This window comes from Ambystoma mexicanum, chromosome 8, assembly GCF_040938575.1.
Source record: "Ambystoma mexicanum isolate Mex_15411 chromosome 8, UKY_AmexF1_1, whole genome shotgun sequence".
Lineage (NCBI taxonomy): Eukaryota > Metazoa > Chordata > Amphibia > Caudata > Ambystomatidae > Ambystoma > Ambystoma mexicanum.
This window is the reverse complement of record NC_090929.1, coordinates 41,161,978-41,189,254: the sequence shown is the minus strand read 5'-3', so window position 1 is coordinate 41,189,254 and position 27,277 is coordinate 41,161,978. Positions and strand designations below refer to the sequence as shown.

Sequence of the window (27,277 nt, the reverse complement as noted above, 5' to 3'; positions counted from 1 at the left end):
TATTGAGTTAACAAAGGCAAACAGTCATCAGACATACAGAGAAGAAGACAGAGATGCCGATGACAGGGACAGTGACTGTGCAAACACAGGTGAGTAGCCACCTGCACGCAGCCCATCACGGAGGACAATACGCAAGCCATTGAGATGGATCGAAGAGATGACTTACCCACCCCAGTTATATGCTAAGGAAGGGGGAGATGTAATGTCCCATTTCTACTGTCATTATTAGTGTAAGGAGTCCAGTCTCCTTTCTGTTGTTGGTTCTTTTGGGCTGTGACCCACATGGTAGCAAGGGACAGGCTACCGCCAGAGGAGACAGTTTGCGCTTTATTGAATAAAGTGTTGGAAGCTACAAATACCGGCTCTGCGTCTTATTTGAATCATTGAGTATATTACGTCTGTCTTTCATTGCATGCTTTCACCTACAACAAAGGCAAGGGAGATACTCATGGCTTCAGCTGGAGGGAGAAAGCAGGGTTTCCACTCCTTCTGCACATGTCAGGTCTCCCCATCTTGACTCTTCCTGAAACCTCCTCGGCACTCCATTGGCTGCATTTTCACATAAAGTCGCCACCTAGGTTCCAGCTGGCTGCCGGGGGTGTGAAGCAGGAGTCTGTAGGAGAAGGGGGTCCCAGGAGCAGCAACACTAGCCCTACTAGGCTCCAGAAGACCCTCTACTGTCAGATCTTACTCCCGTCACTACACCACTCTCTCTCCACATGGTATACGGCATATGGCAACCCCTATCCAGAAGCCCCCCTAGGAACCAGGCACTTCCTTCAGGAAGGGGTGGCATCAGGACACTCGGCGGGCAATGGCAGAGGGTCTCCCATCTCTTGAAGGGTTGTGAGATCTCGCGGTCCATTGCCAGTTCCCCCTTCCCTTCCTGGGACCACCCCCTGGTGGCCAGGGCTCTCCAGAACGCTCTCTTAGTTGTTTGCGGTTGGCAATCTCTCGGCTAAGGCACTGCCACTGCACACAAGGCTGCGGAAACTTAACATGATGGAAGAGGGTGTAGGGGCCTCTTAAGCCCTCTCCATAAAGGGGCGTGTCCCACTAAAATGTATTATTTAAAGAAAAGTAGGCTGAAGATCACCAGTAAGTATTTAAGGCGTTTCCGAAACTGGTCACTAGATGGCAGGAGATCCAAGCATTTGATATGATGTGATATGGCATTTATGACACGCCTATACACAAGTGTTTCAAGGCGCGACGAGGCAAGGGAGGGGAAACAGAGGGAAGACAGAGACATCGATCTTACTAGGCCAGGTGTCATTCAATTCGTGCAAGTGTAGGGGAGCGGGGAGGGGAGAAGTGCTGGGGAGATGGATGGGCAAGAGCAGGACATGGAATCAGTGCAACAAGTACTGCAGCCAACAGGTGGAAAGTGACTGTGTTAAAAGGGCAGACAACAGGTGTCTAATAAGTGCAGGAGAGGGGAATGTAGGGTTGTAGATACAGACCACAAGTGCAGGGGTTGCAGGGGGAAGTGCAGGTGTGCAACTGGGCAGGCAGGGACCTGGGCCAGAGTTCAGAGAGTAGCCAGGTGACCAGTCCAGTATCAGACAGGAAATCAGCAGGGGAGGGGAAGAGAGAATGCAGAAGCAAAGAGGCAGGTCTTGAGGTGCTTCTGGAACCGTAGATGGTTCTCCTTGAGTTTCAGAGAGGCTGTTCCAAAGGGAGGCGCCAGCCGAACGAAAGAGATCTACCACCAACACATTGCATAGAGAAACAACTGACCAAGAGGGAGTTGGAGGTGGAGGAGCGAAGAGCTTGAGAGGGAAGATATTTTCGGGGAGAAAGCGTGTAAATGTATTGTACCAGCCTTGGCAGAATTCAAGTGGCTTCGATGTGTTGCTAATCTGCACAATCCATGTTACTGGCAAGACACAGACGCAGCAGGTGCATTAACTTACCACCAGGACTGCATATAGAAGTCTTCCTTCAGCAGCAGTATGGCAAAACAACCAGAAAGGGAACCGTGACGTGTGCAGCCAGGCAGAGAATACTTGGTAAAATATTTATTTTTTCAATTATTTTGCAAGAGTCATTTTTACAAAAAAAACATACAGTGTATTAAAAATAATGATACACAAAAAAACAAGTACTTTTTATTCCAAATAAAAGAAACTGTAACAAAATGGAAGAGCTTGGGTTATGAGAGGCGCGTTTAACTATCAGGCTCCCGGGGGCCATTGTCACAGGACAATACTTGCGTCTTTCGCCACCTTCCGTGCCCACGTGGACTGTGGACACGTGGACATCGGCAGAGTGAGGACCCCCCTAGTAGTGGAGCAGGAAGAGCATGCGCTCCACAGGGATTCCACGCATGGCACGCGTGCAGAACCACGTGACACTCGGATTACCCCACAGGGCACAACCCCTTGGACACTTCCGCCACGCTCATCACAACTCGATCCTCACACATCGCCAACAAAAGGGTGACCAGTGCTGGGACCTACCTGGTATTTTGCCAATAGTCCCAGCATCGCGATACTTTTAAAGGTTTTGAAACCCCGTCCTGGGATTTGGCGATGGCTGGCCATTGTCCCAATTTTTGCCAGTAGCCCTGCCAAAATCATGCCAAAATCGGCCCGCTCACAGCTCTTATACTCGCGTTTCATACCCTACCCCTTTCTCCATGGCTTCTCTCCTCCAAAGGCTTTCAATAAACATGTACTTTGTCTGGAAAAGGCCACCGACATAGACTTAGGACTATAGTTACGTTGGAGGCCTATGTGTGTTTTTTGTCCTTCTTTTGTGCTTAAGTCCACCAAAACTGTAGTCGAACTTCTGTGTTGGTGGCCTGTCCCAGTTTTTTAATTAAAAAATCTGGTCACCCTACCAACGAATTCTCACCAATGTTTCACTCATAATCTCACTCAGGGGAAGGCATGTCTCACTCATCATCTCACCCAGGGGAAGTGATGTCTCACTCATCATCTCACCCAGGGGAAGGCATGTCTCACTCATAATCTCCCCCAGGGGAAGACATATCACACTCATCATCTCACCCAGGGGAAGTAATGTCTCACTCATACTCTCACCAGGGGAAGGCATGTCTCACTCATAATCTCACCCAGGGGAAGGCATGTCTCACTCATAATCTCCCCCAGGGGAAGACATATCACACTCATCATCTCACCCAGGGGAAGTAATGTCTCACTCATAATCTCACCAGGGGAAGGCATGTCTCACTCATAATATCACCCAGGGGAAGGCATGTCTCACTCATAATCTCCTCCAGGGGAAGACATATCACACTCATCATCTCACCCAGGGGAAGACATATCACACTCATCATCTCACCCAGGGGAAGTAATGTCTCACTCATAATCTCACATGGGGAAGGCATGTCTCACTCATAATTTCACCCAGGGGAAGGCATGTCTCACTCATAATCTCCCCCAGGGGAAGACATATCAGACTCATCATCTCACCCAGGGGAAGTAATGTCTCACTCATAATCTCACTCAGGGGAAGGCATGTCTAACTCATCATCTCACCCAGGGGAAGTGATGTCTCACTCATCATCTCACCCAGGGGAAGTGATGTCTCACTCATCATCTCATCCAGGGGAAGGCATATCTCACTCATCATCTCACCCAGGGGAAGTCATATCTCACTCATAATCTCCCCCAGGGGAAGGCATGTCTCACTCATCATCTTCCCCCAGGGGAAGGCATGACTCACTCATCATCTCCCCCATGGGAAGGCATATCTCACTCATCATTTCACCCAGAGGAAGTCACGTCTCACTCATCATCTCACCCAGGGAAAGGCATGTCTCACTCATCATCTCCTCCAGAGGAAGTGATGTCTCACTCATCATCTCACCCAGGGGAAGGCATGTCTCATCATCTCACCCAGGGGAAGGCATGTCTCACTCATTTCTCCCCTTATTCCTGAACATTGCTCTTAAAACATCAAAACTCACTCCTTGACTCAATCCCCATCTGACTCCCCAGAAGAGAAATCCCACACATTGTTTCACTCATCAGACACCAGGTCTCCATTGGTTGCCATGGCATTACTCACACACGCGTGGATATCTGAGAGGGTTGATGGGCACTGTCATGGCCTAATGGACCCCAATTTCACATGTGGCCCCACCGGTACTCCTGGGGTGCACACCCAGGATTTCTGTAAATCTTTCAATCGTGCTGCTGCCCCCCTCATTCCAAACATGATAGTCTTTAACTTAAATGCGGAAGTGGGCGGAGCCTGCAATGATCTCTTATGGGGGTCCAGGATGAGCGCACGTGCTCTCAGCATTTAGGGGATCATAGGGTGCCAATGGGAGGGGAGGGGGGGTCTCCATCTTGAGCTTCCACCCAAGACTTGTGGGGTGTTGAGCAGGTCCATGAGTGAACAGAAATGTGTCCTGCACCAGTACGTTTCCCAGTGAACCAGTACTGGCCACTCAGGAAACAGATGCAAAGGGGGAACACCTCCTTTGCTCAAGAGCACACAGGCTCACGTGGAGATGTGGGGATTAGAGCCGCTCCCATGGCCTCGCCACGCGTCTGCCATGGGAAGGGTTAAGTTCCATTCCTAGCAAGTGGGTGCAGTCCAGGCCCGGGTCAGCGATGCCGCTTGGAAGTCCCATCAGTGAGCAGGTGGGCTCTGATCCCCCGTGCAGCTGGACGCTAGAAGCGGGGTACCGGTGGCGCACCCCGCTGCTGCCCCCTGGAGTGCAGCTCATCCCCAGTGCTTGGAACGGCGCTCCTAGAAACAGTCTCTGATGAGGACCCCGGATTGGGCGCTGAAGGCTGATGCCCGAGTCCTCCTCCTCTGTCCCTGGAGGAGAGACCCCGCCAGAAGCGGGGATGGACCCCAGGCCCCGGCAATGGTGAAGGAAGAAGGAAGCCTGGATTGCAGGGGCCAGAAGCCCCCCAGGGAGCAAGGGAGGCTGGGGTGCCACAGGCAGGAGGCGCGGGGTGCCTCACAGGAGAGAAGGGCGGGTGACAGAAACAGAGGAAAGAAGAGACCGAGGATGGGCGGAGGTGTCAGGATGTGAGAGTGACAGGTGTAATACCTCACAGGAGGGGGGAGGGGGGCAAAGCGGGAGAGGGAGAGGGATGAGCCTGTGCGTATTTGTATTCACCCTTATAAAGGGCGGCCCCAGCTAAGGCTGCCGGCCACAGGAGCCACGGCGGCCCCCAGGAACCTGCCGCCTCCTGGAGGGCCACGGGAGCCAGGGCGCCCCCCAGGAACCTGCCGCCTCCTAGAGGGCCACGGGAGCCAGGGCGCCCCCCAGGAACCTGCCGCCTCCTGGAGGGCCACGGGAGCCAGGGCGGTCCCCAGGAACCTGCCGCCTCCTGGAGGGCCACAGGAACCCGTCACTGCGTGTCCACCCCTAGAATCCACAGAGAGCAAAGAAAGAAAAAGGGCAGGAAAGGGGCAGGGGGAATGCAGAGCAGTGACGAAAGGCGAGCAGGAGTGGTGGCACAGGGATGGGGAGAGATGGGGAGAGCGGCCTGCGAGACAGATGGGGGAATTACCGGGGGAAACTGGAGGTAGTGGCTCAATAGACATGTGTGGGGGCAGTGATGGGGGGGCTTCAGGGTGATCTGGCCCTAGAGAGAGGTGTCGGTTAAATTGGGGGAGGGTGGGGTGGGTGGAGGCAGCTAGATAGACAGCAGATGGCTCCAGCTTTTGGAGGGAGATCTGAGTGTAGAAGCCAGAGGGACAGCAGCTGAGTGCAGTGTTGGAGGGAGATCTGGGGTGCTGGTGTGGCCAGAGAGACAGCTGTTGGGTGCAGTGTTGGAGGGAGATCTGGGGTGCTGGAGTGGCCAGAGAGACCGCTGTTGGGTGCAATGTTGGAGGGAGATCTGGGGGTGCTGGTGAGGCCAGAGAGACCGCTGTTGGGTGCAGTGTTGGAGGGAGATCTGGGGTGCTGGTGTGGCCAGAGAGACAGCTTCTGGTTGCAGCGTTGGAGGGAGATCTCTGGGTGCTGGTGAGGCCAGAGAGACCGCTGTTGGGTGCAGCGTTGGAGGGAGATCTGGGGGTGCTGGTGAGACCAGAGAGACCGCTGTTGGGTGCAGCGTTGAAGGGAGATCTGGGGGTGCTGGTGAGGCCAGAGAGACAGCTGTTGGGTGCAGCGTTGGAGGGAGATCTGGGGGTGCTGGTGAGGCCAGAGAGACAGCTGTTGGGTGCAGTGTTTGAGGGAGATCTGGGGGTGCTGTTGTGGCCAGAGAGACAGCTGTTGGGTGCAGCGTTGGAGGGAGATCTAGGGTGCTGGAGTGGCCAGAGAGACCGATGTTGGGTGCAGTGTTGGAGGGAGATCTCGGGTGCTGGCGAGGCCAGAGAGACAGCTGCTGGGTGCTGTGTTGGAGGGCGATCTCGGGTGCTGGAGTGGCCAGAGAGACAGCTGCTGGGCGCAGTGTTGGAGGGAGATGTAGGGCGCTGGAGTGTCCAGAGAGACAGCTGCTGGGTGCAGTGTTGGAGGGAGATCTCGGGTGCTGGAGTGGCCAGAGAGACCGCTGTTGGGCGCAGTGTTGGAGGGAGATCTCGGGTGCTGGAGTGGCCAGAGAGACCGCTGTTGGGTGCAGTGTTGGAGGGAGCTCTCGGGTGCTGGCGAGGCCAGAGAGACAGCTGCTGGGCGCAGTGTTGGAGGGAGATCTCGGGTGCTGGAGTGGCCAGAGAGACAGCTGCTGGGTGTAGTGTTGGAAGGAGATCTGGGGGTGCTGGTGAATCCAGAGAGACCGCTGTTGGGTGCAGTGTTGGAGGGAGATCTCCGGTGCTGGCGAGGCCAGAGAGACCGCTGCTGGATGCAGTGTTGGAGGGAGCTCTGGTAGTTGGCGGCAGGATAGGCAGCTGTTGGGGTCACGGCTGGAGGGGAGGTGGTAACAGTGTCCATATAAACAGCTCTTGGCTGCAGTGTTGGGGACAGAACTGTTTCTGGGTGCGCTCACGCTACGGAGCGGGTGTCAGCATTCGGTCCTCCGCCTTTGGTGGTGCCTTGCTCTGGGGCCTCTTCTACTCCCCGCCTTCTCGCTTCTCATATGTGCCCGCGCTGCCCGTCTCTCTCTTTGTGAAAGCTCCGGTGAGTCCTCGTACAGGCCGCTCGGGGCACAGTCAGTTCACGGTTGGCACCTGGTTCTGAAAGAGGCTGAATTCTTTGGCTTTGAGGCGCAGACTGGCAATGCTGTTGGCCATGTTCACCCCCTGGGGCGGTGGGCTACTGCTGCTGGTGGGTGGGGTATAGGGTGGTGCCGTGCTGTGGAAAAAGAGAAATAGAAACAAAATGAAAGCACAGCAGCGGAGGGCAGCCATTTTGTGACAATCGGGTGTAAGGCCTGCACGCTCACTACAGGGCCGGACAGGGAACCAAAAGAGGCCCTGCAAATAATGTTCTAAGTGGCCCCATATTACATATTTTCAGCAAGCCCAAACCTTTTTCTCTGAGAAAATGTGGAAATAGCATAGGTTACAACCCAAAAGAGGTAGAGGGTGCAGAGGCCTACCAGGAAATCTGCAGAGTTCCCCATAGGCCAGTCCACCCCTGCCCAGTGTGTAGAGGCCTACCGGGAAATCTGCAGAGTTTGCTGTAGGCCAGTCCACCCCTGGCCAGTTTGTAGAGGCCTACCGGGATATCTGCTGAGTTTGCTGTAGGCCAGTCCATCCCTAGCCCCTGTGTAGAGGCCTAGGGGGAAATCTGCAGAGTTTGCTGCAGGCCAGTCCACCCCTTGTCTCTAGTGATGCAGAGGCAAGAGATCCAGCCGGGATCCCGGGGAATCAGAGTTTATCGAGAACAGCACACAGGGACCGAGGAGAAGCGCTTGGGAGGGGTCGAGATTATCTAGAACGTTCCCTGCAGATGGTTCTAGACTAGCACACGATGATTGAGAGCGGCGAGGAAGCGGGGGGGCAGATGAGGGAAATCGGATGGCATGGCGCTGCCACGGTGGCAGGGGCTGAAGGAGAAGCTGCCAGTTCAGAGGGGCACGGGACACGGCATGGGGAACAGTGGTGGGTGGTCGGGCTTCACTTTGGTTTCACATACCATGCCTTCGAGGGGTGGAAGCAAAGCTTTGCCTGCAGCTGTTTGAGGGGGGCAGCAGTGCTGGGTGAGGGAACCTGTTCCTCTACAGGAGGGAGAGGGTAATGCCTGAGAGGCCAGGGCCATTGTCCTCATTATAAGGATCAATATTAGCATTGCTATTATTAGCTGGGGGGGGCACTAGATATCAGCACATGGCCTGTTACCTGTAGGGGGGGCTGCTGCTCCAGGAAAGGTAGTCCGAGTTGTGGCCCGTGGGACGCGGGGCCACCGGTTGCTCCATCACCACCTCTTGGCTGTAGGACTTCAGGAGGGACGCGGAGCGGCTCGCCAACATGGCGCGCTCGTTGCGCCGGAACTTGGCTCTCCGGTTCTGGAACCAAACCTGGTGTTTATAAGAGAGAAAGAGGGAGAGAGAGAAATGGGTAAAGCCATCAGCGTGGTGGCACGTTCATGCACACTGCCCCACTAGCCCCGCTGTGCCACTGCCTTTTCACTGCAGGATGCAGCAGAAAGGATTCAGGTCCTATTACTAACAAGCACTGGCATTGCCAACCGTTTGGGCTTTTGTGTAGGCATGGGAAAGGCACTTGGCAGGCACTGCCGTAGTGGTATTAACTGGCCATTGAGGGTAGCAGCTGCAAAATAGTGCGAGTACCTGGCCATCTAATAGAAGTGATTGGCAAATACCTAATACATATGCACAAGCCAAAACTGTTGGCTTTGGTAATGCTTGTTTTTAACAGGACTTCAGTGATTACACACATAGTGCTTATAAATCAAGTGGCCGACGGCACAACTGGTTTAGAAATTTTTATTACACAAGTAGCATGTTTATAGCTCCCATTAACCCATTGACTCTCAGAAGACTGTTGAAAAAAAGGCTTGCAGGCACTTCGAGTGCACTGTTTGATGGTAAGGCTTGATAAAGTGAGCTGAAAGAGTTCCCATGGGGAGGTGTTTTGGGCAGGGAGGGGCAGGGACTGGGTGGGAACGGCCGTAGGAATCAGCATAGTCATGGGCAGTCGGAAGTGAGAAGACAAATAACTAAACAACGCCTACAAGCTCTGTGTCCCTCCTTATGTGCCATTCCCCCTATCTGTACTGTAATGCAATAGGTGGTGCCAACACCACCTAATAGTGAAAACTAAAAATGGCTATTTCTGTAATGCATACATGGGCACTGTGTTGAAATATCTTATTTTAAAACATTGAAGTATTTATCAAGGCTATCTTGGGAAGAACACAAGACTTGTAAAGACCTGGTAAACTGCGCCTGATGGCATCTTTCCCATTGGCCTTGTTTTCTGTTGCAAAGTATCATTAGTACCCACCAAGGGTCAATGAGCTTGGAAAACAGAAGCTCATTGGCCCTGGCTCCGGCCTTACCTGCCAGAAAAGGCTCTGATCTCCAGAGTTTTTCCTGCAACTGGCCGCAATGGAAAGAGAGAAGGGACTATGTGTAGGCAGACATTTTTTTTGTTTGGTATTCTTCTCATTGATTTTAATGGCCGCCATCACCGATCCCTGGCGGCTATTTTTATTTCTCGAGTCGAGAAATGGTTGCAGCTCATTTTCGCGACTTGAGAAAAATTGCACTCAGTACCCCGGTACGACGTGCCAGCGTACTAATGGCAATATGACCCTCGGACGGGGGCCATCACTGGTTAGGCTTCTAACAAAGGCCGACCGGTAATGGCCCCCCTCTGAGGGTCATTTTGCCTAAATAATGAACCTGACTGATAACTGCAGGGCACTTTCAGCAGCTCTCAGAGGGGACTGTGGGGGAGGGCCTTCAGAGGGTGGAAAGGGGGGGGCGGGTGCAACAACTACTGGTACATGGCATCGATAATGGGCCTGACTGTAGGGCACCTTTTCAAAGCTGAAGCTCACTGGTCCGTTTCCTGAACCGGACTCATTCACAAGAAGTTCACATATAAGACTACTTTCCATCTGTCTTTCATCCTTTTCTTCTGTCTAGTTCTCCCTTTTCTTTTCCCGCTCTCTGTTCTTATCTATTTATTTCCTTCCTTATTTTATTATTTATTTTCTCCTCTTATCATCGCCTCTATTTTTCCTCTTCCTTTCGTTTTTTGTAGATCTTTTTCTCCCATTCATTCTACTTCCTTGCTATCGAACTTTCGTTTGTTCTTTTCTTCTTTCTAGCGTTCCTTCCTTTCACTCTACATTATTTTCTTTGGTCTATATTTCCTTCCTTCCTTCCTTCCTTCCTTCCCAGGAAGGAAGGGAGGAAGCGAGGAAGCGAGGAAGCGAGGAAGGAAGGAAGGAAGGAAGGAAGGAAGGAAGGAAGGAAGGAAGGAAGGAAGGAAGGAAGGAAGGAAGGAAGGAAGGAAGGAAGGAAGGAAGGAAGGAAGGAAGGAAGGAAGGAAGGAAGGACAGTCATTTGGAAAGGATGAAAGATGGAAAGACTGATGGAATGATATAAAGAAGGAAAGAAAGAAGAATGCAAAGTAATATAGAAGAGCAGAGGGAGAGAAGGAAAGCTGGGATGAACAATGTGAGAAAGGTAGAAAGGAAAGAGGGTGGGAACACCGTTGAAACCCCACGTTCTACGTTGCTTCTTGCAAAGCAGTCACTGTCCGCGTTATATCGGTGCCTTCGAGGCTTCAGTGCCCTGCAGTGGGTGGGCAGCCGGGCCTGTCATCAATGCTTTGTAACAGGAGCCATGCCCATGGGCGAGGCGATGTCCCCCACCCCTGGGAGCTACTGGGGGGCTCATTCTTAACATATTAGGCGTGTGGTGTGGACCTCCCGGAGGGCACTGGTGATTGCTTCAATGCGCGTTAAATGAAGGCCACTCTTACTATTCAACCCAAACTCGCTTTATTGACCTATAGGGGTCATTTAGCAGCGCCCTTTCTAGTTCTCTTCCATATGGAGTTAACACTGAAATCCCCACAGCAGGTGTTGACCCCACTGAGCTTCCTTACCCGCACCTCTGCCCAGGAGCTTTTGCTCCACACATACACAGGGGGCGCCACACAGAGCTGTCAGTGAGACACATCAAAGGGGCCTTTATCACGACTTTCCCCACCTGGAGATCCACAAAGAGACTGCAATGAAGGGACGTCAGCGGATTGCGCAGAAAGCAACAGAGCTGTTATGCGTTACACAGCTCCCTTAGTCAATGCACGTGCTGTATAACCTGCAGGTCACGTGTTCAAATCCTTATTTGCCTTTCCGTCTTTTTGAAGTCGGTAAAACGAATATTATTAAACTGGCCAATACTTAACACATGATATTAAATGGCAACTTTCAATATCTTTTTTGTAAAGTAACAGAGGCATTATTAACTACTAATATATTGACTATTATAATGAGTAATACTTAATATAATTTATTTATTTATAATTATAAAGCGCCCAGCGGCCCGTAGGCATCGTGGCGCTGTTACATAATAGGAGTACAAAAGTAAACATAATAATATAGGACCAATATTATTCATGTTATTTACACATTATTATTATTGACTGTCTTCTTTCCAGTTGGATTATAAATAAGAAATAATTGTTTCAGTTATTACAGTTGCTAGTTGTATTGCTAGTCTTGATATTATAATGTCTATTGTTACTCTTATTTATTGTAGTCAAGTATTGTTATTAACGCCTGCTTATTTCTTTCTTACTTATCACTCTTATTATTCTGACCAATGCCGATTCATTCTCGCCGGAGGTGGCCCGTGCGGGTGTGGGGACTCCTGCTGGCGCCTTCGGGGTACTGCAGGACCAGAGGCGTGAAGTCGCCGTGCAGAAAGCGGCTTGTCGAGGCCTCTGGCAGGCTCCTACCAGCAGGTGGCAGTACATGCATGTATGATAATGTTCTTATCACCTGTAATGATTGCACTGGCGCGCGGGAGGGCAGCAGAGGTGGGATTTCTGAGGAGCGGTTCACCCCGTGAGCAGCGCTGAGTGCCACCAGTGAGGGGCAAGAGCCCCGTGTGTTCAGATTAACATTGACTTATTCTGCTTCCCAGAGGGACAGAGGACGCCCGCCCCCTAGCACGGCTGAGTGATATGAAGACAGCCAGGTGCCCCCCCACCCACCCTCCTTTTATTGATGGACTCTGGGGGCGACTGGGAGATCTGAAGAGAGCGTGTCGGGAAATATGTGGACGCTTTCGCCGCAAGAGTCTTAGGCCCTGCCTTTCATAGCGCCTTGAAAGCCAGGAGCAGGTCCGACCTCTAAGCTCAGCAGAAGAGTAGCGTCGAAAGCCGGCATTCTCCCGTGTCCGTGTCCAGCACCAGGTTTCTGGGGTGGGTGCAGGGATTGGCGGGGAGCTGTGGGGCTCTCCAGCGGCAAAAGTGACTAATAGCTCCTCCCGTTGTGGGGCGTCGCTGCGAAGATTTCTGAAAAGTCTGACACTTTCCCAATCCACCAAAGTGTCCTTGATCCTTCAATAAATCAGAAACGTGGTGCTGCCGCCCGGGGAGCGCCTTCATTATAAAAGAGAAACGTGTCCAGTAGATGTTAATGGCAGCTCACGGTCCCGCATTTTAACTCCTGTTTCTTACATGCAAAGCCCGGACTTGGCAAGAAGAGTCTCCTGGCAGTGCCTGGCCTGCAGTCCCGGGTTTCACCTTGTGTGCCCATAAAGCCGGCCCATGCAAAATTCGAGAATGTGATGCCAGGCCACCACAATCTTACTTTTTCCGAATTTGGTGCTTTTTATTTTTTTATTTTTTAATGTTTTTATTTACTTATTTATAATCAAAACAAAATTTGATTTTTACAAGAAATCACCTCTCATATGTCACATGAAAGCGTTGCAGAAAGTACAGTGTGTCGTAGGAAGCGGAGCCGAACGGGGCGTGTGGGAAGGGACTTAGTTAGGGAGTACTGGGAGAGGTTACACTCTCTGTTGCTCGTTTGAGAGCGGCCTCCAAAATTTTTACCGCCGCCGTGGACCGTTTCGTCTTTTCGCCCGCAATCAAACGGCACCACCATGTTTAGTGGATTTTGTCCGAATGGCTTTAATTTCTTGAGTTAACATGAGGTTGAATCTTATTTTCATGAAATATTTCTGTAGCCTTTTGTCAGGAAATTTTATACAGTAATTTAAAGGTCTATTAAGCTGATTTGTAGTCGGTGGTAAATGAGTGAGCAGCTTGTTTGCCATCGCTGCCTCGCATGTTTGAATCCAGTCATCCGGAGCTATTTTTCTTTTTACCTTGGCGGGGTTATGAATTAAGTTTTCAGATGTACAGGCTATGTCCGCCAGATTTTTTTGCAGTTCTTGCTCCCATTTGTTCAGCGCTTTACATTGTCCTTGGATAAGTTCCTTTTGGATCGCTTTAAACAATGGTAGAGCGTCTGGAGAAATGATTTTGCACAAAAGTCTTATTTGGCTTTGCTTGACAGATGCTTTCAATGATAAGAGGCCCAGCTCGCGCCTGATAGCTGAGATAGATGTTGATTTCGGGAGGCCCAAAACTGCTTTCCACAAATAACCTTCCAACTTTGCCCAGATCGTATCTTGAATGTTTAAAGCTGCATCCATTGCATAGGTTATTGATGGGACCACCTTTTGCTTATAGAATTGGATTGCTGGTAGAAGAGAAGATTTTCCATATTTCCGATCTACAAGTTTGGTCTGAGTGGTCAATGTTTTTATTTTTGACCACAAGGCCAAATGGATAGCCTTTTCTGAGCGCGTTGCATCGAACATTATTCCTAGATATTTTATACTGGAGACAATCTCTATCTTGTTATTCAGGAACCAGTGTCCGTTGTTGCTTGCAGCTGAACAGGTTTTTCCCATGATCAGAATTTTTGATTTGTTGGTGTTTATTTCCAAATCGTTATCTTCGATATATTTGGCCAGGTTGTTGAGTTGGCGTTGAAGCCCAATTTGGGTCTGATCTATAAGGATCAGATCGTCTGCATAGAAAAGTCTAGATATTGCGGTATTTCCTATTTTTGGGGGGAAAGCTCTTATCACCGATTGGGTGTGTTGGTAATCTCCCAGAAATGCTATCAAGAGGGCCGGGGCAAGCGGGCACCCCTGCTTCACGCCTCGTTCTGATGGAAATTGCTCAGACATCAGGCCTTGCTTGTTGAGCCGAACTCTCAACTTTGTATCTGTGTGCAGAGCGATCACGGGTCCTAGGATTTCACCCAGGCAGTTCCACTTTGATAGCTTTGACCAGAGTTTCCTATGCCCAATTCTACCGAAAGCTTGTGTCAGATCTATGAATGCAATGAAAACTTTCGGGGTGCCGTTCTTCACTTTTTCTTTTATGATGTTTAGTATCATAATGTTGATGCTTGTGCTCGCGTTTTTGACAAAGCCTGTTTGGAGTTTGTCGAGGCATGGAGCTGTTCTTGCCCATCTGTGAAATCGGGATAGGAGAAGAGTTGCGAACATTTTCCCCATAATGTCCAAAAGGGCTATAGGCCTGTAGTTCGCTGGATTATCTCTACTTCCCTTTTTGAAGATGGGCACTATCAGTGCTTCTATCCAATTTTAGGGATTTGTTTCTTGGCCTGGCATTCGTTGAAAATGTTGGATATTAGGAAGGACCATTCCTTAGGATGTTGTTTTAGGTCCATGTTGGTTAGACCATCAGGGCCCGGTGCCCTAGATGTTTTCAGTTTAAGTATCGTGGTCAAAATCTCTTCTTGTTCTGTGAGATCAACCCAAGGAGTCGCTGTAGGGAAAGCAGTTGCTTCTGTTGTTTCAGGCAATGGTGCAAATTGGGCTACAAAGAAGGAAATCCAGGTTGATTCTGGTATAACGTTTGATAATTGGCTGGCTGACTCGATGCTTTTATTCTTGATCAGTGCCCAGAATTCTTTTGTATTTTTAGACATTAGGATTTTCAGCATTTTTCCGCATCGTTCTGGTACATTATCCCTTTATGATGTTTCAGCCATGCTTTATATGATTTTGCAGCCGCAATGGCGATTTCTTTTTGTTCGTTGTTATCAGAAACGTTAGCCAGACGTCTCAGTTTACGGAGTACTCTTCTTTTCATCACCACTTGCAAGTCATATTCATGGGTCTTGCGTTCAATCGATGGCGCTTGGTTTATTTGCTTTTTCCTATACTTCACAAGTAACGGGAGGTAGTTGGGCCTAATTTGTGAGAATATGTTGTTGTCATCTGCCTCATCAACCTTCCGGGAGATATCTGTGATGTTAGCTGCTGAAAGTTGGATTCGAGAGGAGTTACGTAAAACCTCCAAGTCGAAGGTATAGAGTTCTTTGGGAGTATTTACTGACACAAAGGTCGTTGACAGCAAATTGTGATCACTGGCTTTGGTTCGGTAGACTTCATAGAGATCGATTGATGAGAGAAGGGAATGTGAGACGAAAATATAATCCAGTGTGGCTGAGGTGTCCAAACGTTCCCAGGTTGGAATCATTGGAAAGCGGCCGCGCAGCGCTGCCACGTTGTGAAAATTTCTGGAGTCCATAAGGTCCGACCATATTGAACCGTGTTCTAGAGATGGCGACAGATGGGGGTTTTTCCCGAGTTGGTTGCACCTCGCGTTTAGGTCTTCACAAATAAGGATGTGATCAGTGGCCAGTTCGATGGTAAATTTATCTAGGGTGCCTGCGACGGCGTTGCAGAACTCAGTATTGGTTGTTCTTTGCGGGTTCCAATACACGTTTATAATGGCTAAACTGGATTTTGTTTTCTTTCGTGAGGAGTTTTCCATTTGGATCCATTCTGCTTGTAAGGCCAAGATACCGTATGATTCTATTACTTTTTCTTTAATAGAGATGCCCGATCCAAGTTTGACTGCCGTCAAAAGGCTGGATGATGGTCTGCCAAACAGGCCCTTACTTGCCGGTGAAATACAGGTATCATAGCCGTCAATCGTTGGTAAATCCGTCAACCAGGTCTCCTGGAGACAGATGATGTCGAATTGTGCCAGGTCAAATGCATCTGATTTAGTTAAGTGTTCATGGCTTCTCGTGTTCCATGAGCACAAGGATGTTTCTTTTGGTTCAGAGACGTGTCGAGATTCTTGAGCAATGTTGTATGTTGGCGTTGATGGAACGTTTCGTTGTTATGCTGGAGTATTTGGGTTTAGCACCTTTTTCAGCCATCTCCATGGACCAACGGGTTCACGTTTTTTGTTATGGGACCAGTCAGCGCTTTGCTCAGTCGAAGAATTGAGCCTTCGCTTGTTCACCCATCTGTCGTTCTTTCTTATGTATTCTGTGTGATTAGATCTCTTGTAGTTTGCATTGTCGTTTGTTGAAATGTAATTTGCTTGAAATCGGCCTCGCTGGCTTTCCGTGTACCTCCTATTCGTGTCATCTCTTGTATCCCTGTATGGGAGAACATTTTTCTATTTTTGCATGCACGTCAGAATCGGGTGCACAGAGCTTTCAAAATACTTCACCCTGAGATGTACAGGTTGTAAAGTTGACTCCGGGAATTTGAGATGCGGGCTTTCCTGTAAAGTTGATCCGGTACCAAGAACACTACCAAATGCTTGTGCCTCACCCCTATTTCTAATCCTGCCTGCTCCCCCGCTTTCTCAATCTTCGTGCACCCTCTCTGCCCTCACTCTCTCTGCTTGTAAGTTCACGCCGATGTCCTACACCCTCCCACAGTCCTCTTTCCTGACTCTGAGTGAAACCCCCGCAACCCCCCGGGTGGGTGGTCCTCCCACTGTCCCCCCTTTCTGTACTCCACACTTGTTAGCTTGCACTCTCTGCCTCAGCTCCAAGACGAGTTCCACCTGTTTAGTGCCACGTGACTGATCCTTAGCATAGAACTGCCTCAATATGGTCCCCTGACAACAGAGAACAGGGTGCGGTCAGGGAATGGGTGGAAAATACTGGGGTTGGGGGAGGAGAAGGCCACGGTGTCCCCTGTGAATGAGAGAAAAATGAAGGAAGAAGGACTGGGGGAAGGAAGAAAGAAAATAGAAAGAATGAAATCAAAAAGAAGGAAATGGAGGCTAAACACAATCAAAGGAAGGAAGGAAGGAAGGAAGGAAGGAAGGAAGGAAGGAAGGAAGGAAGGAAGGAAGGAAGGAAGGAAGGAAGGAAGGAAGGAAGGAAGGAAGGAAATAAATACAGGGTAAACACAAAATCAGAGGAAAGAATGAAGGAAGGAGGAAGGAAGGAAAGGAGAGAATGAAAAAAGAAAATAGAATGAAAACAAAAAGAAGGAAATGGAGGCTAAACACAAAATGGAAGGAAGAAAGGAACAAGGGAGGGAAGGAAGGAAGAAAGGAACAAGGGAGGGAAGGAAGGAAGGAAGGAAGGAAGGAAGGAAGGAAGGAAGGAAGGAAGGAAGGAAGGAAGGAAGGAAGGAAGGAAGGAAGGAAGGAAGGAAGGAAGGAAGGAAGGAAGGAAGGAAGGAAGGAAGGAAGGAAGAAGATAGAAAGAATGAAAACAAAAGGAAAGAAATGGAGGCTAAACACAAAATCAGAGGAAGGAAGGAAGGAAGGAAGGAAGGAAGGAAGGAAGGAAGGAAGGAAGGAAGGAAGGAAATAAATAGAGGGTAAACACAAAATCAGAGGAAAGAATAAAGGAAGGAGGAAGGAAGGAAGGAAAGGAGAGAATAAGAACGAAAATAGAAAGAATGAAAACAAAAGAAAAGGAATAGAGGCGAAACACAAAAGCAGGCGAAGGGAGGAGGGAAGAAGGAAGGAAGGAAGGAAGGAAGGAAGGAAGGAAGGAAGGAAGGAAGGAAGGAAGGAAGGAAGGAAGGAAGGAAGGAAGGAAGGAAAAATGGAAAGAGGGAAAGAGGGAGGAAAGGAAGGAAGGAAAAGGAAAGAAAGAAGGAGGGAGGAAAGGAAGGAAGGTCAGAAGGAAGGAAGAAACTGAAAAATACAAAAGAGGAGGATGGCATGAGTGGACCAATACAAGATCAAGAAAATAAAAGAAAGAAAGCCTGGCAGGCTTTTAACATTCCAATCTGCAGATGGGCAATATATCCTGGTGACCACCAGGTGGCGCTCGGTCAGCAGGTTTCCATGTACTGCATCAGAGAATAACGAGGATTTATGGACGGTCAATTATGCATTTAGAAAGAACCTAAGACACTGAACTGTTCCATCCACCCCTATGGACAGGCTCCTTCGGCCGCCCCTTCCTTAGGGAACCGCGAGCTGCCCATCGCTGCCATACCCCTCCTGATCACTGCGTTCACTGCCTTGGCCACTCCATGGCTTGGTGAGGTGGACTTGCCATTATGTGTCCCCTCTTTCCTCTCTCTGTGTCCCTTTCCCTCTATCTTGGTTCTCCTAACCGTGGGGTAACACCTCCTCCCCTGGTTCTAATGTTGACGTCTCTTTTACTGATGCCAAACTTCTCTCGCCTTCACACCCTTGTGCACAACGATGTCAAGCCTCCATCTTTGCTGCCACGTCTCTTATTTATTTATTTGCATTTTTAAAGCGCACAGCAGCCCGTAGGCATTGTGGCGCTGTTACAGAGAAGCGTGCTGGTTACAGGGCAACAGAGGTAAACATACATCTTATAGATTGCAAGGAATCAGGAAATACATTACATTTGAGAGATTTCATGGTGCATTCAATTTATGTATCACATCCTCTTGGCGGAATGTATAGGATGCAGTCAACTTGGTACCAAGTACATTGTGTGAGGGTGGGGGGGGCTGGTTGAACAGTGTGGTTTTGAGGGATTTACAGAAGATGGATAATGAGGGTTCAGCTCTGAGGGCATTGGGTAAGGCATTCCAGAGTTTAGGCGCTGTGTGTGGAAAGCCAATAGCTCTGGCTTCAGTGGGCTGCTCGCCTAGTCTGAGAGATGTGATCACGTTTGGGGATGGAGTGGGCAGCACGGAGTGCGTTGTTTTGAACTGTTTGGAGCCTCTTGATGTTTTTTGTTGATGTGCCTGCAAGGAGGGCATTGCAGTAATCAAGTTTTGCTCCTATTGTGGCACGAGCGATGGACAGGCGATTCTCAGAGGTGAGGAAAGGTTTTATGGCATTTATTCGTTTGGTAGTCTGTGCAGAGGCAGAGGCGATGGTGCTGACCTGTGGTGACATTGAGAGGGTCGAGTCAATGTAGACTCCAAGGGTTTTTACTGAAGTGGAGACTGGAATGATCGAGTTGTCAATGGTGAAGTGGCTATATTTTTGGTTAAGCTTAGGCAGTATTCCTTAGGGCCAAGGAGGATGATCTCGGTTTTGTCTTCATTTAAGCAGAGATCGTTGGCTGCCATCCAGGTTTTGGATGGTAGTACAGATTTGAAGTAGTGATGCTGTGTCTTGGTCATAAGAGCCTATGAGAGGGTTCGTTGGAATAGTTTGTGTAGGCTATGCTGAGCGAGTCCAACATGTCAAAAAGTGGTTTCGTAAATAGGTTGTATAGGGTAGGCACAGTGCAGGATCCCTGTGGCACTCCACAGTGGATGGTGGTGGGAGCTCCATTGGCCTCGTCGGAGTAGACCGTCATGGCCCTACCTTCTAGGAAGGAGGCTATCCATGAAGTGGCTTTGTTTGAGAAGTGGGCTGCTTTGGATAGATGGGAGGTCAGGATGCTGTGATGAACAAGATCAAACGCAGCAGAGAGATCTAGGAGAAGAAGGAGGGCAGGTTTGCCCTTGTCCATTATTTTGGTAATTTGGTTTTTCAAGTCTAGGAGGGCGGTTTCTGTGCCGTGACCTTTGTGGAAATCCGATTGTCTCTTGCGTAGGATGGCGTTAGATTCAAGGTAGTGTTGGATTTGGTTATGGGCAGCTTTGTCTAGGACTTTGAGGAGTAAGGAGACGGTGGTGATGGGTTGGTAGTTGTTTGGGCACATGGGATCTAGGGTGGGTTTCTGTGAGTGGACGGACCCATGCTTCTTTTAGGCTTTGAGGTACTATTCCTGAGGAGAAGGAAGCAATTATGAATGCCATGATAATAGGGGTCAGTGCATCGGTGCATTCTTTGATGATGGCCCGTGGGCAGATGTCCCCTTTGTATGTGGAAGGTTTGGTATGTTGGAGCTCTGCAACTTCTGTTTCTGTGACGTTCATGAATGTGAAGTTAGGGGTTTCTGGGCGAGAAGTAGAGTGGATGGGTGGTATCGTATTGATCTGATTGGGAAGTGCTTTGCGCTGTGATTGGATTTTATCTTGGAGAACCTTGACTTTGTTAATGAGGACCGCCTGTATGCTGGAACACCAAGCTTCGTCTTTATTAATTTCATCAGGACTGGAGGAGGGGGTGATGAGATCTTTAAAGATCGAGATATTTCCCTTGATTTGGAGTTCGATGTGGAGATTCTGTGGTTAAATGATTCAGACTTAGCTGTGAATGTAGCCTTTTTTGTACATGGATGAGATGTATTTGAAGTCTGTTAAAGTGGATTGGTTAGGCGTGGATTGCCACTTGGCTAGGACCTGTCGTTTGCTGGATCGAAGGGCAGATAGCTCATCCGTGAACCAAGAGTTGGTATGCATTGATCCTTTTGCTTTTTTTTCCTCCAATGGAGCTATGGATTCTGTGGCTTGGGTGAGGGAACATGCGTAGATTTTGCAAGAGAAGTGGGGTTGTTGTTAAAGGGTGGTTTGAGTTCAGGGATATCTAGAAGGGGGGGTGGATTGGTTTTGGTGAGTTGTTTGGAACTTCTCACTTTAGCTGGTGGGGCATGAGAGAGTACTTTGGTGGTAGGACTCGTGGGTAAGGTGAATTGGACACAATAGTGGTCTGCCCAGGGGTGGGCTGAGATATTGGTAATGGAAGATGAGCAGTTATGGTCTGCGATCCAATCGATGGAACAACCTTTACCGTGGGTTGGTTCAGAGACTCTAGGTATGTGAGTTCTTTAGCAAATGATGAGGCTGTCTTATGCTTTGGGTCATGTAGGCCTCGACTGAGGTCTCTGAGTAGGATGGTGTCAGTGGAGTTCTTTAGGTTGTTTCCTATGATGTGGAGTATGTGTTTTTGGTAGTCAGAGGATGTGCCTGGAGGTCTGCATGTGATCAGGATATTTATGGTGCAATTGGGCGATAGAGTTAGTTTGGCGATAAGGAGGTCTGAGTTGTTTTCCCAAGGTTGGATTCTAATGGGAAGGGGCTCTTTAGAGATGAGGGCTACGCCACTTCCTTTGCAGGTTGTGTGGTCCTGTCTGAGGATGGTATATCCTTGAGGTATAGCAAGAGCTATGGCTGGGCCTGAAGCTTCATGGAGCCAGGTTTCCGTGATAGCCAATAGGTCGAGGTCATGGGAGGTGATGAGGTCATTAATCTGCAGTGCTTGTGCAGGGAGAGAGCGAGCAAAGATGAGAGCACATTTGAGGGTGTTGTTGAGTGTAGGTGTTTTGGGGGAGGGCATAGTGTGGGCAGTGGTGGTGGTGCAGATGGGAGCAATGCATGGGAGAGTGGGTTTGGATCTGTGAGTGGGGGGCAAGTGCCTGGGGTGGAAAGAGTGAGGGCGATGGTAGGATTGCGTGTGTGAGACCATGATGGGGGAGCAGGAGCGTAATCTGTGGTTTCTGTGGTGTGTGCTGAGAGGCATGCATGGGTGTACGTGTGTTTCTGATTGCGCTCTAAGTCTAAGGAGCCTGGAGTGTAGGACAGGTAGGCCAGCAACGTGGTGGCTGAGACCGGTGGCCTTTGTGGGTGCAGTGGTGGTGAGTGGCTGGGAATGAAATGGAGCGATATGTGGAAGAGTGAGGGGCATGATGCTTGAGAGCCAAGGTGTGGCAAGAAGGAGGGCGAGGGAGAAGGTGAAGAGATGGAGCGTGGTAGCGGGTGGCAAGAAAGAGTGCGAGGGAGAAGGTGAAGAGATGGAGCATGGTAGCGGGTGGCAAGAAGGAGTGCGAGGGAGAAGGTGAAGAGATGCAGCGTGGTAGTGGGTGGCGTGAGTTGGCATGCGAGCGCAGTCGCTGGACTGAGTGTCTTTAGGGGACACATTTGTGTGTGTGTGATGTGAGTGGGACAGTACAGTGTAGGCTAGATGCACAGGACCGGACAGTATAATACAGATGCATAAGACAGTAAATGCAGCAACATTATCGAACGTGTGTTACGTGTTGGCCTTACCCAGGTTAGCCCTGACGCTACCCACTCTGTCCGTCACCCCCTGGAGGACTCCCCTTCCTTTATGACAATGAAACCCTCTGTTTCCCTCACGTGCCTGAGCGTTTGGCCACACTCTTCTCTTTCACCCTGTTCCCTCCCCCCACACCTCTACACTGGAAACACCTTTCTACTGGTCTTCCTAACACAGGCCTTTCTGCCCCCCGCCCCCCCTCACCCCTTCCTGCCCTTCTGGATTCTACCTAAGTGTGCAGTTACTTTGACAATTGGCTTTTAGGAGCCTTGGGCAAGCAACACCCCACCCCCCCTTTCAAAATCACGACTCTCCTGTCTACACACAGGCTGCACCCCTGCTTTGCTTCCATCTTCTGGGTGTTTCAGTGCGTTTGCCACACAATCTATGACAAAATTGACAAATGCAATTTGAAATCCCAACCCACTTTGACTTCGAGTAAGTATTCAGCCGAATTCCGGCTGAAAAATGGCTGTTCAGCTCCAGCCGAATACTTTGTCTTCGCATTTTAATGCAACGTTACAACTGAAAGAGTGAAATATGGAGTTCTGTTTGCAGAAGGGTGTGGACCATTGTCCAACAGCATTCCTGATTAAATAAAAGACCAAGGACATATATTTGCGTGTTGGGGAGGAGTGGTTAGGATGAGTAAGGGGTGAGTCCGGTAGATCGATACTGGTAGTATTGGGGTAGTCAGCGACATGCCAGGTAGCGTGACATGGCCCTGCCTAAGGGGCTTTTGGGAAGCTTCCTGTAGGGAGGTCTCTCCAGATGCCCTGTGGACTGTCAGCCAGAGGGAGGATGGAAGCAAAGAGAAGTGTGAGGACTCTGTATGCGACACAGAGAGCTATAGTCCGGTAGTGAAATTGCCAAGAGGGGAGGAAGGTCGGCAATCAGAAGACGTCGCACAGGTGTGCTGTTCTGCCCGTCTACACCAATAAGGCTTGGGGATACGTCAGTTACTCATAAGGCAGCACGAGAGGGGGCCAATATTTCCCAATCTATATTGGTCTCTTTGAGAACTTGTTTGTTGGGAAATCGCTCGAGCAGGAAACACGTGCCAGAAGGCAGAGAGTGATAGACAGCACGGATGGTGATGCGTGATGGGGGTTGAAGAGTGAGAGACATAGAAAATGCCACAGAGACTCGCATCCTCGAATGCGGTGTGAAGGAAGTGGGGTAAGCGGACAGAGAGTGAGATCGGGAGCAGCTGTACGAGCGCCAGCAGGCACGTGCTCTCCCAGTGCTTCTAAGGTCTGGACAGTGCAGTCACATGTCAGGTTCCCCTATGGGCGATTACTCCTGCTCCAACCCTATCAGCCTCTCCATGCCTGGCATATGTGGGCGAGGTCCAGTATGGAGCGGGCGCCCATTTCCCTCACATGTACCCTCGACGTGTGCCCTGCATGAGGAGACAGAAACCATTAATATATATATATCGTACTGTTATCTAGGGGTAGAATTTAATATATATTTCTCTGGGAGCCTCATGGAAGGTTGAGAATTCACCTAAACTACCTTGCAACCCGCAGGAGACTGCAATGTGTGTTGCCCTCCATTGCAGGTGTGTCCTTCCGCAGCCACTTTGCTCCTCGTAATCTAGCGCTTTGCACTCAGGAAACTGGCCGCTTGTGTAGCACTGGTTTTGCACATGTGTCACAATGCCGTACGTAGGGCCCCTGTGTGTTTGTTAATAATTTCTTTTGTGGCTTGTGTGTGTTCTAAATGAGAAAGGGACGCTGATTAAAAGAAACAGAAATACGTGAAAAATAGGAAAAGTGTATTTTGCAATTTTAGAGCAGTATTTGTTAAATAAAACAACTATTCGGCTTCAGATGAATACCTTATGAATTATTTGGTATTCGTCTGAGTACTCAATGTGCTGTTCAGTACTCCCCTATTACTCACTATAAAACTGTTACTGAAAATGCCCAAATGAACTGTTACCGCTCTCCCTTTGAAAACACACCCTAAGACCGTGCATCTCAAGGAGCGCTCCTCTTCCGCCACCCCTTGCCCTGCTCTGCGGCATCCGCCGCCCTCCTCTCTAGTTGCCTTAATTTCATTCACTCAGCTCCTCTCTCCTCAATGATTTATTTCTAATACAAACCTTCACTCTCGTGCACCATCTTCTCTAGCCCCCTCTGCTTCCTCACCCCTCAAATCTAGCCCCCTCTGCTTCCTCACCCTTCAAATCTAGCCCCCTCTGCTTCCTCACCCTTCAAATCTAGCCCCCTCTGCTTCCTCACCCTTCAGATCTAGCCCCCTCTGCTTCCTCACCCCTCAAATCTAGCCCCCTCTGCTTCCTCACCCTTCAAATCTAGCCCCCTCTGCTTCCTCACCCTTCAAATCTAGCCCCCTCTCCTTCTTCACCCTCCGAATCTAGCCCCTCTGCTCCCTCACCCTTCAGATCTATCCCCCTCTCCTTCTTTACCCTTCAGATCTAGCCCCCTCTGCTTCCTCACCCTTCAGATCTAGCCCCCTCTGCTTCCTCATCCTTCAGATCTCCCCCCTCCGCTTCCTCACCCTTAGTTTAGTTTAGTTTAGTTTATTTATAAAGCGCATCCGAACCCTCAGGTAACTGGGCGCATAATCATGTGTACAGCAGAGTTACATATCGTTACACGAACATCATAAATAGAACAGACAGAGCGTACATTAGTTCAGGCTCTGAAAGTTTACATACAGGAGTAGAATATACCGAGAACAGAATGTACAGAGAGCAAGTTACAGTGGCAGATGCGGACCGGGTTACAGGTTGGTCCTAAATATGCTATGGATAGAGTAAACATTGCTATAAGTCGAGCGTGGCAGCTAGCCAGACATGTCGGTGAAATTCTGGATGTTTAGGCTAGTAGCCATGATTTTACCATGGTTCTGAATGGCCAGAATGCGGTTTCTGATCTAATTGTAGTGGGGAGGGTGTTCCAACATTGTGCTGCGAGCACTGCAAAACTGGAGCCTCCTGCTGTTTTTAGGTTATACTTAGGGATCTTTAGTTGGTGCAGGTAAGGTGTTCTGGTGGATCTAATGGGGCAGTTTCTAGAGAATTTGTCAGATAGATAGCGTGGGGCAGTGCGTGATAGGCACTTGTGGGTGATGACCAGTGTTCTTAGCTTGATTCTATCACGGATCGGGAGCCAGTGGACTTCTTTTCTAACCGTGGATATGTGTGCCTTGCACGGGAGGTTGAGGGCACATCTTAATGCATTATTTTGCAGGATCTGGAGTTTGTTAAAGTTGTTAGAGGTCGTGCCTAGGTAGAGTGTGTTGCAATAGGCTAATTTAAACAATATCAGCGCTCTCGATAGGGTGAGGCAGCTGGAGGTGGAGAGGAAAGGCCTACAGGCATTGATCAATTTATTGGTGTATGAGGTAGCTGAGATGGTAGAGTTTATTTGTTTCTTTAGTGATAAGGTAGAGTCGAGGTATACACCTAATGTTTTAACCTCTTTGGAGACTTTTATGATGTTGCTGTCAATGGTAAAGGATTGGTATCTTTGGTCTAGTTTCTTGAGGCGAGCCAGGGAGCCTACGATAAGCAATTCTGTCTTATCGTCGTTGAGGCAAAGACTGTGTGTAGCCATCCAGGCTTGGATTTCTGAATAGATTTCATTAAGCTTTGCCACATCTTCTTCATAGCTACCAGTGTGCGTGATGAGGACCTGGGTGTCGTCTGCATAATTGGTGTAGCTGACACCCAGGTCGTCAAGACGGTCAAATAGGAGCTTCGTGAAAATGTTGTAAAGAGTGGGAGAAATGCAGGAGCCTTGGGCCACTCCACATGTGATTGGGATAGGGTCCGCAGCCGCGGTGGGGGCGAAGACTCTAGTCGACCTGTCAGACAGAAATGACTTGATCCACTTAGTGGCATTCTGTGAGAATGCAGCAGCCGAAGAGAGGTGTTGAGTGAGGATCTGGTGGTCGACCAGATCAAAGGCAGCAGAGCGATCCAACAGGAGCAAGATGGCTAGTTTGCCCTTGTCTTTAGCGTCATCCATTTGGATTTTTAGATCCAAGAGAGCAGTTTCAGTCCCATGCCTAGGTCTGAAGCCGGATTGTCGCAGGCCTAGGAGGTTGTTGTCTTCCAGATGCTGTTGTATTTGGAGATAGGCTACCCTGTCCAACATTTTGAGAAGGAATGGGACTGTGGTGATGGGTCTATAATTTGTGGGGATATTGGGATCTAGGTTGGGTTTTTTGAGCAGGGGTAGGACCCATGCTTCTTTAAGGTTGTTGGGGACCACTGAGTTTTTGAAGGAGGAGTTGATCAGATAGGTGATGAGAGGGGCAAGCTCATTAGCACCATCTTTGATGACGACAGCTGGGCAAATGTCACCTTTGCAATTGGAAGGTTTGAGGCTGGCGATTATCTTGATTACTTCCTCTTCCGTGACTGGAGAGAAGTAGAAAGATGGGCAGATAGGGGTGGTGTGGCTAATTTTGCTGCTGGTATTCTGCTTGGAGGCAAGGCTAGCTTTCTTTGCTTCTATCTTGGTTTGTAGGAGGGAGATTTTGTTGGCAAGGGCGAGCTGGATATTGTTACACCAGGCCTTGTCTTTGATGCAGTCCTCTGTAGGGGGCAGTGGTGATTCAAGTTCTCTTAGTATAGAGAAGAGTTCTTTGGTGCCAGATTTGGCATTTTGTATTCTCAGGTTATAGGTCTATTTCTTAGCACTTAGGATGGCGAATTTGTAGGTGGAGGCAGCTGAAGCAAATTTGTCTTTAGTGGAGAGAGAAGTGGCTTTTCTCCAGTTAGTTTCTGCAGTTCTTCTAATATTACGGAGAGCTTTTAGTTCTGCTGAGAACCATTTGTTGGAGTGGGCAATAGGTTTGGCTTTTCGTTGTTTGAGAAGAGCTATCTGGTTGAGGGCTAGTTCTAAAGTATTGTTATATAAGTCTACTATGGCTGCAGGGTTGTTTTTTTGTGTGGGTAGATTAGCTTTACTGATGGGCGCGAGAAGAGGTTTGAGGTGCTCTGTAGTGATGTTGCGGTTATTTCTGGAGATTATTTGATGTAGCTTTGTGGGTTGTGTGGTAGATGGTAAGGATCTGGGTAAAGAGAAGGTAATAAGATGATGGTCGGTCCAAGCACAGGGAGTGATGTCAGTCAGTGAGAGGTTGCAATTGGCATCTGCAAGCCAATCCAAGGATCTTCCTTTTGTATGTGTAGGTTGATTAATGTGTTGGGTGAAACCTAGATGAGTAATCGTGTCATTAAGGGAAGTGGCTTGGTTGTCATTAGGGTCATTGAGTCCCAAGTTGAAATCTCCCAGAA

General features: G+C 49.3%; 1 protein-coding gene across 1 annotated transcript in view; it reads right to left on the bottom strand.

Moving 5' to 3' along the window:
- Positions 1-2,006: 2,006 nt before the first annotated feature.
- The window catches only part of PRRX2 (paired related homeobox 2), a 125,158-nt gene continuing 99,887 nt past the window's right edge, over positions 2,007-27,277 (bottom strand). Inside the window, exons 3-4 of the mRNA XM_069609227.1 lie at positions 8,212-8,390; positions 2,007-7,222 (exon numbers count right to left, since the gene is read on the bottom strand). Of these exons, the coding sequence (XP_069465328.1) occupies positions 7,081-7,222; positions 8,212-8,390 (321 nt within the window). The 3' untranslated portion in view covers positions 2,007-7,080. The remainder of the gene's footprint in view (positions 7,223-8,211; positions 8,391-27,277) is intronic.